Here is a 12,864-nt window from a genome sequence, read left to right as displayed (position 1 = left end):
TAGCTGTGCTGTGTCAATAGACCAAGTTTTGTTCAACTGTGAGTGTGTTCCTGGTAATCTTTTGGTAGACTTTACCACATAAAATTTCTTTCTGCATTAATGTGGTGGTTACCTGATTATGGGGTCAGGATTGAAGTTGTTAGAATTAGTTGTTTGATGCAGAGCTGGTGAAGAGAATGTAGAACTGAATCTTGGATTGTGTCTTGTTAGGGGATAAGAAATAAACACTAGATCCAGAATGGAAAGAAAAGCTAGGAAATAGCAAACATAAATTGAGAACTTTGTCGTCACTTAAGTTAAGAAAAAGGGGATATTTAAGAAGATCCCCGAAATAAAAATACGTCTACAATAAAGGAGCTAGTTTTGTTCAGTCTGTTACAATAGGGACCCTCAACTCCCAACATAGAGTCTTGGTAGGATGGCTTTCCCTTAGCTTTTGTAGGAGGAGTAGGTAAGTTCTAGGTGGGCGACTTACAACTGGATTTATTTTTCAATCAGGGAAAGTCTAGTCAGTTAGCGGAACAAGATTTATTTATTTCTATATCTACCCTGTGTCAGAGGGACAAACAATTCTGATCTAAGATAGTCATTCATGAAACAAAGAATGGAAAGTTCAGGGGTCTGGCTTTGTCAGTAGTTTCAGGCAAAGGAGGAATGACCTGTCTTTGGCTTTGTTGTGGGTAAACAAGGGAATCACCCATGAGTCTTCTGGAGTCATGAGAGAGAGAGTAGACAGAAGATCACTTGGGGAAGAAGGTTTTATAGTGAGCCATTTCCTCGAGTGTTAAACAGTGAGGAGACTTCAGAAAAAAAAATTATGAGAATTTCTTAACTTCCACTATTTTCTAGAACATAGAACTCAAGTAAAGGTCAACACTTTCAAAAGGAGTTGTCAGAAGAAGATCAAGAGTAGTAGTAAATGAGAAAATTCCTTCTGATTTGGATATAATTGGAGGCGGTGAATTTGAGGAGGGCACTCTTAGGAAAATGATAAAGTTAGCTCCAAAAGAACTAAGAGATGAGACAAAGAAAAGGTGGCATAATTAAAACATATTTTTTTCATGAACTTTGTTGATTGAAGAGGGAAAAGAAAACAACAGGTAGGTAAAATTCTTGAAGAAAGAGGCTATTATCTTTGCATTTTTGGACCGTCTTCTACAAAAGAAAGCATATTGAGGATATATTTTGTTTGGTGTTATTCTAGAGGAAAGAATTGCATGAAAACTTAGGGGAGGTAGATGTTAGCTGACTCTCAGGAATAATGTACAGTTAGAGCTGGAGTGGTCTGTCGAAGAGGAGGTTGTCCATCTGCTAGGAGGATTCTTCTATTAGGTGAGTTGTTGGTGGCGGGTCTCCAGCAAGATTGCTGTGTGTTGCTTTCAAATAAACAAGATTTTGAAGAAGGAAAGAGAGTAGGAGGTAGTTCTGGATATAAGGTGTGTCTTAGAAAATAGTTTTATTAGAGAAAAAACTCTGGGTGGAGGAAAGAGAGAGAGCCTTCCTAGGATGACCTTCCCCAGAGCACTGCTGTGTGATGAGCAGGACATGTATGAGTCGATGGTTCTATCTCACATAAGCTACAGACTGACCATGAATCTCATTCTTTAACTGATTATTGTCCCAATGTCTCCAAATAGCCAGGTATATTACTCTCTTTGCCACTACATAGAAGAGCTTTGAGATCTTTACTGAAAAGAGACAAATTAGCACAAATATGAATATCACTTTTTTGATACAGTTCTGGTTATGTTCCAGTGAGTGCTATTGATTCTTAAAGCAATTTTTCATTCAAAGGCAATGCTATAATTTGACAGGCCCCAGGAAACCAAAACACACAATGAGTGCAGAATGAATTGTCCCAGTGAGAGGTGAGGATTGCATCTATTTACCCACACACAAGCATATAACACAGACACCTTTTATAGGGCTTTCTTGTTACAATAATCTTTTTAAAAACTAATTTCAAAATTGAGTTAACCTCAGTCAGCTTTTGAACAATCTGCTTTCATTGGGAAGCAGAGGGAGTGACAGATGGGGAATAATATGCACTTTTATGTCTTCTTCTCTGGATCTACTACTGATCTCGTACAGATTCCTGTATCTGTAATAATTTCAGCTACTTCTGGACTTTCCTTATCCAGTAACTCTTCAATCACTTTTACTATCCAGTAACTCTTCAATCATTTCCCTGGTGGCTCAGACGGTAAAGAATCTGCCCACAATTCAGGAGCCCGGGGTTCAATCCCTGGGTCAGGAAGATCCCCTGGAGAAAGGAATGGCAGCTTATTCCAGTATTCTTGCCTGGAGAATCCCATTGACAGAGGAGCCTAGTGGGCTACAGTCCATGGGGTCACAGAGTTGGACATGACTGAGAGATTAAAACTTTCTTTTCTTCAATCACTGAGTTTATGAAGCCTAGCATAATCAATGATAACTATTTAGCCTAAGCCACTAATTGCAGAGGTCCCCATTTTTGTCCCCTCTCTATTTAGAATATTCACGTCACCTCTCACCATCTGTGCATAATGTTTTGAAGTTTTATAAAACAGTAGTCCTCAGCCCTGGTTGGGCAAGCCTCCAGCGTATCTAATATTACTTCCGGTAGCTCTTAAAGTAAAATTATATTGCTGCTGCTGCTGCTAAGTCGCTTCAGTTGTGTCTGACTCTGTGCAACCCCATAGACGGCAGCCCACCAGGCTTCCCCGTCCCTGAGATTCTCCAGGCAAGAACACTGGTGTGGGTTGCCAGTTCCTTCTCCATTACATGAAAGTGAAAAGTGAAAGTGAAGTCGCCCAGTCGTGTCCGACTCTTAGCGACCCCATGGACTGCAGCCTACCAGGCCCCTCTGTCCATGGGATTTTCCAGGCAAGAGTACTGGAGTGAAGTGCCATTGCCTTTTATTTCATAAAGGAGAGAAGGAATGGAGGGAGGGAAGAAGAGTGATGAGGAAAGGGAAAGGGAGGGTGGGAAGGGAAAGAGTGGGGAGGAACAGACTTACACAGTGCGTTTAGGACTAATAAGGAGAGATTCAAGTTTAAATCAAACAGTGGAATTCATCATCCCCAAAGAGACATTATGGTATTACAGGAGCACTGCTGAATTTTAATTAGCTGTGAGACTGGGCAAGTCACAGAAACACTCTACTTTCATTTTTTCTCAGAGTGAGGGGGCTGAGATCAGATAATCTCTAAGATCTTCAGCTTTCATTATTCTGTAATTTTACAGTTTCACAATTATGAGCTCACTCCATGACAACATATACAGATTTTGTATTTTTGTCCTGAATTATGTGGTTTATCCACTTGTAGTGATAAAATTAGCAAAACAACTGCCAAGTCTTTAGTTGTCTTTGTGCTGTGTAGATACAGCCATAAGGGAAAATTAAACAACACAGATAAATAATTGTCTAGCTAATCTCAATCACTACCCAAACACATCATGGTGAGACATGGCAAAGCATGAGCTGAATATGACTCATAAATATAGTGCTTCTATTATAAAATTTAAATGTTATCCAAGCAATAGATATTTATATGTAGGAAAAAATTTTAGACAGCTGTAGTCACTATTGGGGAGAAGGCAATGGCAACCCACTCCAGTACTCTTGCCTGGAAAATCCCATGGATGGAGGAGCCTGGTAGGCTGCAGTACGTTGGGTCGCTACAAGTCGGACACGACTAAGCGACTTCACCTTCACTTTTCACTTTCATGCATTGGAGAAGGAAATGGCAACCCACTCCAGTACTCTTGCCTGGGGAATCCCAGGACGGGGGAGCCTGGTGGGCTGCCATCTATGGGGTCACACAGAGTCGGAAATGACTGAAGTGACTTAGCAGCAGTCACTATTGGAGTGACCCTTATAGAGTTAGAATTATTTCTAGTTTGGGTTTATGCATTTTAGCTGTGGAGTCAGATAAGCAAATCATGTAATCAAATATCAGATCATGAGATCTGTCATATCTAGATCTGCTTTTGCTTTTAAAGACAAATGTTGAAAATATTTGTAATTTTTTTAATAAAGCATATTAACTCAAATATGTTAAAACATTACAAATCATTGGTTGAATTTTTAAATTATAAACCAGTATAATCTAGAAAATAGTTCACTAACTTTCTCTGGGTCTGACAGACACAAATTACTACACTTCTGATCACAAGATAAGACTTAGGAAAACTCACTGTTGAAAACAAGGAGTATAATGGAAATACCTAAGGAAATACAATAATTTGAAATAGCTGGTACAATACCTAAGCAGCCTGATTCAATCAATGTAAAAAACTTCAAGAAAGAATAGTTAAGAGTAAATTCAATGATAAATGAGCAACAGACACAATTAACCTGTTTGACATTTCCTTATCTCCTAAGTATGGACCTAAATAATTAACATCAACTACATGAGGTTTGATTTTTTAGAAAGTTATTAACTTTCTATGAAATGCAGGAAGAGGAAGTATAGATAATCTTTTGGTGAGGAGGGGGAATGCTAACTTCAGTCATGTTTGATCAAGAGTCCAAAAGAAGTATGGCATTTCTTTGCCTGGAATTCCGTGAAGAAATTTGCCACTTCTCCTCCATCTTTGATCTCTTTATTCTTCACAATATGCTGGGATTCCCCGCTTGAGAATCCAAGGACTGAGAGAGCATGTGCACAGGCAGAAGGAATAACCCTATCAGAGCAGCCGTCCACGTGGCCCCAGGGATTTCTCCCCACAAACATGCCTCGCAGATGACTGAGAGCCTTCGGGGAAATGCAAAGTTCTTTCTTATAATAAAGCTGAAAACTTTCAGTTTGATCGTTTTCCTTGAGACTAAGGGACAAGGTGTCCTGGGTTTATTTTTGAAGTCTTGGATTCAATAATTATTATTGAATCAGGGAATTTTTCTTAAAATTGGATGTACTGTCTTAAGCCTGGAGAGTTGCCATCCCCTCTGTAATTTGCCTACTGGACACAAGGTTTACTGTATGTCTGAGGGCAGGAGCTTCCTTGGTTCTTGCTCACCCAGTATAGTAAATGTATTTTTGCTACAAGCTGGAGAGAATCAAATGGAGCTAAGGCCAGGGATAAGGTGGTTACCTACAGACTGCCATGGTATGAAATAGGGAAGATTGTCCTCATCTTAAGTAAAAGCAATTGCAGAGAAGTTCCTGCCCTTTGAGACATTACTATTTAGCATCGTGGCTCTTGCATCAGAGAATCATGCCTCTCAAGTCTGGCCAACAGTCAGCTTTGCCCTGGTGATTAATTTTGGAGTTTAGACCTTGACTTCAAAGCTGTTTTTTCAAATAATTATTATTATTTTTACTCTACAAGCAAAAGCTTTATAAGGCACAGACTTCTCTCTCCCTTTCTTGGGATACTTGAAGAAAGTTTGCCTGTGGCTGTGGGCTAAGAGTAGATGAAAGTGGAAGTGAAATTCTATCAGTCATGTCCAGCTCTTTGTGACCCCATGGACTACACAGTCCATGGAATTCTCCAGGCCAGAATACTGGAGTGGGAAGCCTTTCCCTTCTCCAGGGGATCTTTCTGACCCAGCAATTCCCGGGTCTCCTGTACTGCAGGTAGATTCTTTACCAACTGAGCTATGAGGGCTTCCCTTGTGGCTCAGCTGGTAAAGAATCTCCCTGCAATGCAGGAGACCCGGGTTCGATTCCTGGATCGGGAAGATCCCCTGGAGAAGGGAGAGGCTACCCACTCTAGTATTCTGGCCTGGAGAATTCCATGGACTGTATAGTCCTTGGGGTTGCAAAAACTGTGATACAATTCACCTGTCCTATGCAGATTTCCTGTTTGAACTTCCTGATAGCTCAGTTGGTAACAGTAGATAAGCATGAATTAGTGGGGAGAGAGAGAGAACTCTTATGTATGAAACACTTAGTGACCAAGGAAATGGCACCATGGTAGGTTTTCTTTTTCTCTCATTTAATGCTCATCACAAATCTATGAGGTATATTTTATTATTTCTACTTTACTGACAAAGGAATAGCAAAGCAAGGGAAGTATATCAATATATTGACTACCAATATGTGAAAGCACTTAGCACCTGGCTTGGCACATAGTAAACATTAAACCAGTGTTAGTTCCCTTCCAATTATTTAATAATAATATTTACTGAGCAGTTTACTGAAACATGCCATTCGTTATTAAGTACTTCAAATAACTAACACATTTGAGTATTTTAATAACCACATGAAGTGGGTACCAATATTAACACCAGCTATAGGTAAGGAGAGTGAGACAACAAAGGTTGAGTAGATTACTCCAAGTCATGGTAATTGTCAGAGATGAAATTTTAAAGGAACTTAAAATGTAAATATAGTAAAAATAAAAAGCAAAAAAAGAGCAAAATATGACCACCCAAAGTCATGATCCCCAGGCTCCATGCTGACATCTGGTACCCAGCTCAAGAGGAAGACCATGTAAGTAACAAAGGGACACATGTGAGTTTGCTACTGAAATTTTTTATTACTTTCCTTTGAGCCTTTGAGGAGATGATATTTAATATTCAAGAAAAGTGAAAATCACAAGGAAAGGAAGCACATGCCCCAGCCCAGTGGTGATTGGTAGAGTAATTGTGGGCATGGCCCCAGGATGATAGCAACTTCTATTTAATAAATGTTGACAAGGCTGGGGAGAGCTGGGCAGGTCCCAAGAGATAATGTTTTACTGGGAAATCCACTCAACCTAATTTCAGTAATGTAGGGCTGTGGAGGGGCCTGGACCAGTGCCAGTAAACAGGGCCATTAGAGTGCAGTGTAGGCGCTGGCAGCTGGGAGCGCAGCCATCCCTCCTCAGCCCTGCAGCCGGTGCCTGGCTGAGCACACAAGCAGCCGCTGCTACATATGCTCCCAGTATTTGCTCACCAACAGAACTTGCAGACGTGCTATTCTCACCCTTTCCAGGAAATGAATGGAATGCACAAAGGCAAGAGCTGCTTCCGGAAACTGTTTTCAGCAAGAATCAGAAAGCCAGTTAGACATACCTGTTTCAAGGACCACTGTGAAAACATCCACGTTTAAGGCAACCACCACCCAGTTCCAGATGGATGTAGAAGTGACTTTGATTTTTATTGCTATCTTAATGAGGTCTTGATCTTTCTTAGGACTGGTAGTTGTGGGTCAAGAATATGAAAACTACTAGAGTCTAACATATTTCAAAATTTATGATATTGTTTAGAGTTATTCAACTTTGCAAGTCCAGGAGAAGTAGCCTAGGAGAAAATATGTCTTTTTAGGCTGCTCTTGTCTTGTCTAGATATTACTTTTTTCTTTACCAGCCTTCTCCCACAAACAAAGCACATGAAAATAATTACTAGCATATGAATTCCAAGAAGGCAGATTTTTGCTTGGTATTTTAGTTGCTGTATCACCATTGCAATACATCGCATTTGAAATGCATGGCACAGTGTGTGGTGTGTAATAAACGCCCAGGACCTTTTACTGAATAAATAAATGAATGAATGAACACATTTCTTTCTTCCCTTTTGAAGCACCTTTCAACTCTAGAACATGAAGAATACATAGCTTTACTGTCTATAATGTTAACTTTCTCTTTTTAAGGTAACACAGAAATGATAAAATTCATGAGGTTGCTAGTGAACATGGTGATTTCTGAGAGGTTCAGTGCTGGACATGGGACGTTCAAAGTTGACCAGTAGATACTGTCATTACCCTTGAAGATCTTAAAGGTCCCTCTCACTGCCAACATCCTATAATTTTGAATTTCATTGCCTATTAACGGTATTAATACTAAAGTCTTAAACAAGAACAAGGGTATTTTCTGGTTTTCTCACTTTTCTTCTCATTACCTGGAATAATGTCTGGCACATTGCAAGTGTTCAAAACCAGTTTATTGGACAACCAAGTGAATAATTATATTTCAAATATTTTGAAGCATTTAAGAGAAATGATATGTAGATATTGAGGCTCTTTTAATAGAGAACAGACAGCAGTGACTTCCTGTCACAATAAACAGATGCATGTCCAGCTTAACCTTTTCTCCTGGACCCAGGCAAAGGATAATAAGAAAAAGTGAGGGAATTTGGAAAGATTTAACCTGATTCTGCCTCCAAAAGTGGATTGAAAGTTTAGCTGCTTCTCAGAATTATCTGTATCTTTGTTCCTTTGATTTCCCCTTTTGAATTGTGTTCTCTTGTTCCACAAATATACCTCTGTTCTCACCTATCCTGCTTGCTTTCTCATTTTTGAGTTTCTTAACCTCCTTCAAATCATATATAATAGCTTCCAAGTTTTTGAGTAAGAGAGGTTTGAAGTCTTCTCTTGCTCCAGCAGTCAATCTTTTATGTTCTTCTAGACAGTTCAAATCAATATTCTCTTCCTTTGCAGTTTGGAGAAGGCACTAAATATGTTGTTTCTTGGAACTGGTAAGGATGGTAAAGCACTGTGGGCATATCTGTAGTCTCCAAAGGTTTGGGCAGGGCTAAGGAACTAAATAAATTATCTGAAAGAATTCCAAATTACTATAAAAAGATCTAACAAATGAATCTGGAAGCTTTCTTCTGGTAGAAAATTAAGTGATCCATCAGAGCATCGAAGTTCTGTGATCCATGAGGCACACTGCTGGTACATAGAGTATTTTGAAGATCAGAATTGAGTTAGTTTTTACCCAAAACTTTTGGTTGGAAAATGTGATCAGTGTGCTGGTTCTTCAAGAGTCAATAATGGTCACCTTGGAGGGATATAGCCTTAAAAAATCTTTATGAGTAGTTACAGATAGTCCTACTAGCATAACTACATTTTAACTTACAGTCAGTTGCAAACCCCACAAAATAGATCAGACTTTAAAACTTTGATCAAAAACAAGTCATAAGATAAAATGACCTATCATAGTTGCTGTTTACCAGACCTGGAATTTATTTATTCTTAAAACACAGACACAGTCAAACACACACACACACATTTATTTTCAAAAAGATAAGTATTTTCTCCTACTGAAGAGATTTGAAAGAATAGTATTAGATAGGTGTTCTAAAGAAGAAATTCCAAAAACTATATTTAGCAGCAATGGTCTTGTTTGGATATAAATATTCAGCTTTATCAGAATATAAATATGTAGTTGACTGATTTCAAAGAAACATTTTATGAGCTCTTCTGATAGTCTCCTAAAAGTTTCTCATTTCTCTAGTCTCAGCATCTCTCAATTCTTAGAAATATTTGTTTGAAAAATTGACTCCTTGGCTGGTATCTGGGAACTTGAATTTTGAGAGAGTTCTCACCACTTCCTAACTAAGAGTGTTCACCATGCCTAAACTCTTCGTGCCAGCAATATGGTTTATGCTGGACATCTGTTTTCCTCTAGGAGTCTGGATTTGGTATATGCTAGGGAGAGGGTGCCTACATGACTAGCCTTCAATGAAAGCCATGGACTTGTAAGCTCAAGAGAGCTTCCCTAGGCTGTGACATTTCACACGTGTCATAATTCATTGCTGATGAGGAATTAAGCACATATTGCATGACTCCATGGGAAGAGGGCTCATGGAAGCTTGTGCCTGGGTTCCTCCAAACTTTGCCCCATACAACTTTTCCCTTTGCTTGTAAAAAATATATGTATTGGGATATAGTTGCTTTACAATGCTTTAGTTTCTGCTTCATAACAAAGTGAATCAGCTATATGTATACGTATATTCCCTCTCTCTTGAATCTCCCCCTACCATCCCATCCCTCTAGGTCACCACAGAATGCCGAGGTGAGCTCTGTGTGGTATACAACAGGTTCCCCCTAGCTATTTATTTTACACATGGTAATGTATATATGTCAATCCCATCTCCTGATTCATCCCACCCCCTTAACCCACCTTGCCATGTCCGCATGTCCATTTTCTATGTCTGAGTATCTATTCTTGCCCTGCAAATAGGCTCATCTGTACCATTTTCCTGGATTCCAGATTTATGCATTAATATGTGATATTTGTTTTTCTCTTTCTGACTTACTGTATGACAGACTCCAGGTCTATCTGCATCTCTACAAATGGCCAAATTTTGTTCCTCTTTACGGCCGAGTAATATTCCATTGTTTATATGTACCACATCTTTATCTATTCATTTGCCAGAGGATATTTAGGTTGCTTCCATGACCTGGCTATTGTAAATAGTGCTGCAATGAATACTGGGGTACATGTGCTGCTTTTTTTCCTCTTCATATCCTTTCATTTAGTAAACAGTAGCCATGAGTAAAATCCCATGGACGGAGGAGCCTGGTAGGCTACAGTCCATGGGGTCGCTAAGAGTCAGACACGACTGAGCGACTTCACTTTCACCTTTCACTCTCGTGCATTGGAGAAGGAAATGGCAACCCACTCCAGTATTCTTGCCTGGAGAATCCCAGGGACAGGAGCCTGGTGGGCTACCGTCTATGAGGTCGCACAGAGTCGGACACGACTGAAGCGACGTAGCAGCGGCAGCAGCAGCAGCCATGAGTAAGACTATATGCTGAATCTTGTAAGTCCTTTAGCAAATCTCTGAACCTGAGGGGAGTCTTGGGGATCCCAACACATGGAGTTTAGTTTAATAACAGATGTGACATCAAGGTGAATGGATTCTCTTTCCATTAGGTGGCATGTTAGTAAGCTGTCTATAGTATGAAATCTGTGAGTTCTATCAGAAAACCACACAGACAAGTTATTAGAAAATCAACTCTTCCCTAAGGAAAAAATGATCCTTTATAAAGGCACAAAGTATTTCTTATTTAAAAAAACACACTTGCCTTATGGATAAGTGTAGTCATCTGGAATGTTTTTGATTGCAAAAACTAAAAACTACTACAGTGGCTTAAAGAGGTTAGTTACTTGTCTCACATTAATAGGAAAAAGCCTAAGGAAAAGTGTCCCGGAAGTACTATGGTCGATCACAAGTAGGTTTTTCCTGCTTTTCTGCTTCATCATCCTTGTGTGCATAGTGTTTCCCAGGTGGTGCAGTGGTAAAGAATCCCTGCAGATTCAGGATACACGGGCTCACTCCCTGAGTCAGGAAGATCCCCAGGAGAAGGAAATGGCAACCCACTCCAGTGTTCTTACCAAGAAAACCCCATGGGCCGAGGAGTCTGGCAGGCTGGAGTCCACGGGGTCACAAAGAGTCAGACACGACTCAGCACACATATCCTTAGTGTGTAGTTTTTGTCTTCATGGTCGCAGGCTGGCTGCTATACTACCAGGTATTGTTTGATGTCACAGCCATCAGCAATAGGAGAAAACATAGGGCAAACCCCTTTTCTAGAGTCCTCCCAGGGAAACCTGTCTTTAAATGACCATCTCTGTGTGACATGAACATCCCTACCTCCGAGGGGATTGTACAAAGACAAGTATTGTACTAACCTTTATAATATTAGAAATAAGGAGTGAGAGACTTGAAATGGATGTTGAATGAGCCAAATAGTATCTGATAAGTCTGACATTGATGCAAAAGAAATAGAAGATCAAGGACTTCTCTGGTAGTCCAGTGGTTGAAACTCCATGCTTTCAATGTAGGGAGCACAGGTTTGATCCCTGACTGGGGAACTAAGATCCTACATGCCATGCGGCAAAAAGAAAAAGAAAAGAAATACAAGATCGTTGTGGACCCTCTATTGTGGACACCTTCATTGTATAGCTGAGAGATTACAGACCATGGTAATTTCTGTTTAGTGAACTCCTTGCCCACGATATCATGGTTTGATTCCTGAGCTCTTTCCTTTGCATCACTGAGCAACTTCTTGGGGGTAACCTCTTCTGAACCTGGAAATTACATTACTGAGATAGCAATAGTCCTTTTATATCTGAAATCTTTTATGAAGCAGTATGAAAAGAAGGAATCCATCACACTGTCTTCTGAGCATATGAGATAAAATACTAACTCTCCTTCTCTCACCCTCCACCCCTCTGTTTTCTTCCTCAGAAGCTGTAGATGAAACCAAACCTAAGGAAAGTGCCCGGCAGGATGAGGGTAAAGGAGAAGAACGTGAGGCGGACCAAGAACATGCCTGAACTTTAAGAAATGGCTTTCCATGTCCCCACTCTCCCCTCTCCTGAACCCTGTCTCTCCCCACCCTCTTCTTAACTCCACTCTGAAGTTTCCCTTCCTGTCCTGCTCACATCTGTGAGTCTGTCCTCTCCGACCCACTAGCCCTCTTTCTCTCTGTGTGGCAAACATTTAAAAAAAAAAAAAAAAAAGCAGGAACGATCCCAAGTCAAACAGTGTGGCTTAAACATTTTTGTTTCTTGGTGTTGTTATGGCGAGTTTTTGGTAATGATGATCCAATCATTTGGGAAATTCTTGCACTGTATCCAAGTTTTATGATCTGGTGCGTGTGGCCCTGTGGGAGTCCACTTTCCTCTCTATTTCTCTCTGTTCCAAGTGTGTGTGCAATGTTCCGTTCATCTGAGGAGTCCAAAATATCGAGTGAATTCAAAACCATTTTTCTTTTCCTCCTTTTCAATGTGATGGAATGAACAAAAAGGAAAAAAAAAATTCAAAAAACCCAGTTTGTTTTGAAAATAAATAAATAAAGCAAATGTGCCAATTAGCGTAACTTGCGGCTCTACGGCTCCTTTTTCAATCTGAATATTAATAAACCATGAGAGTAATCACACTCCAATGGCTCTGTGTTTCTGTACCGCCTTCTTGTGAGTTGGGTTGACACACCGAGGTTCTTACATTTTGCCTTTATTTTCTGGCCTCCCAGTCTGATACCAACAACCCTGACAAAAGATGGATGAAGACATAAGGCTTCAGTCAGAACAAATGGTGTAGGTCCTTAATGGGCCTGTTGGGCGCCATATTATTTCTGTAGGACTGCTGTAACAAAGACTGGGTGGCTTAAACAAGGACCGACATTTATTTTCTAACAGTTATGGAGGCTTGAAGTCCAAAAT

The 12,864-nt window shown here is 40.0% G+C and overlaps 1 protein-coding gene across 4 annotated transcripts in view; it reads left to right on the top strand.

Moving 5' to 3' along the window:
- The window catches only part of GAP43 (growth associated protein 43), a 323,409-nt gene extending 310,828 nt beyond the window's left edge, over window positions 1–12,581 (top strand). For all 4 annotated transcript variants that reach the window (XM_081572064.1, XM_081572062.1, XM_081572065.1 and 1 more), the window contains one exon: window positions 11,888–12,581. In XM_081572064.1, coding sequence (XP_081428190.1) covers window positions 11,888–11,976 — 89 coding nt within the window. In that variant the 3' untranslated portion in view covers window positions 11,977–12,581. The remainder of the gene's footprint in view (window positions 1–11,887) is intronic.
- Window positions 12,582–12,864: the final 283 nt, after the last annotated feature.

This window comes from Giraffa tippelskirchi, chromosome 2 (genome assembly GCF_054371585.1).
Source record: "Giraffa tippelskirchi isolate mGirTip1 chromosome 2, T2T-mGirTip1v1.2.pri, whole genome shotgun sequence".
Classification (NCBI taxonomy): Eukaryota; Metazoa; Chordata; class Mammalia; order Artiodactyla; family Giraffidae; genus Giraffa; species Giraffa tippelskirchi.
Note: the sequence above shows the minus strand (reverse complement) of the source record. Positions and strands in the feature narration are given on the sequence as shown.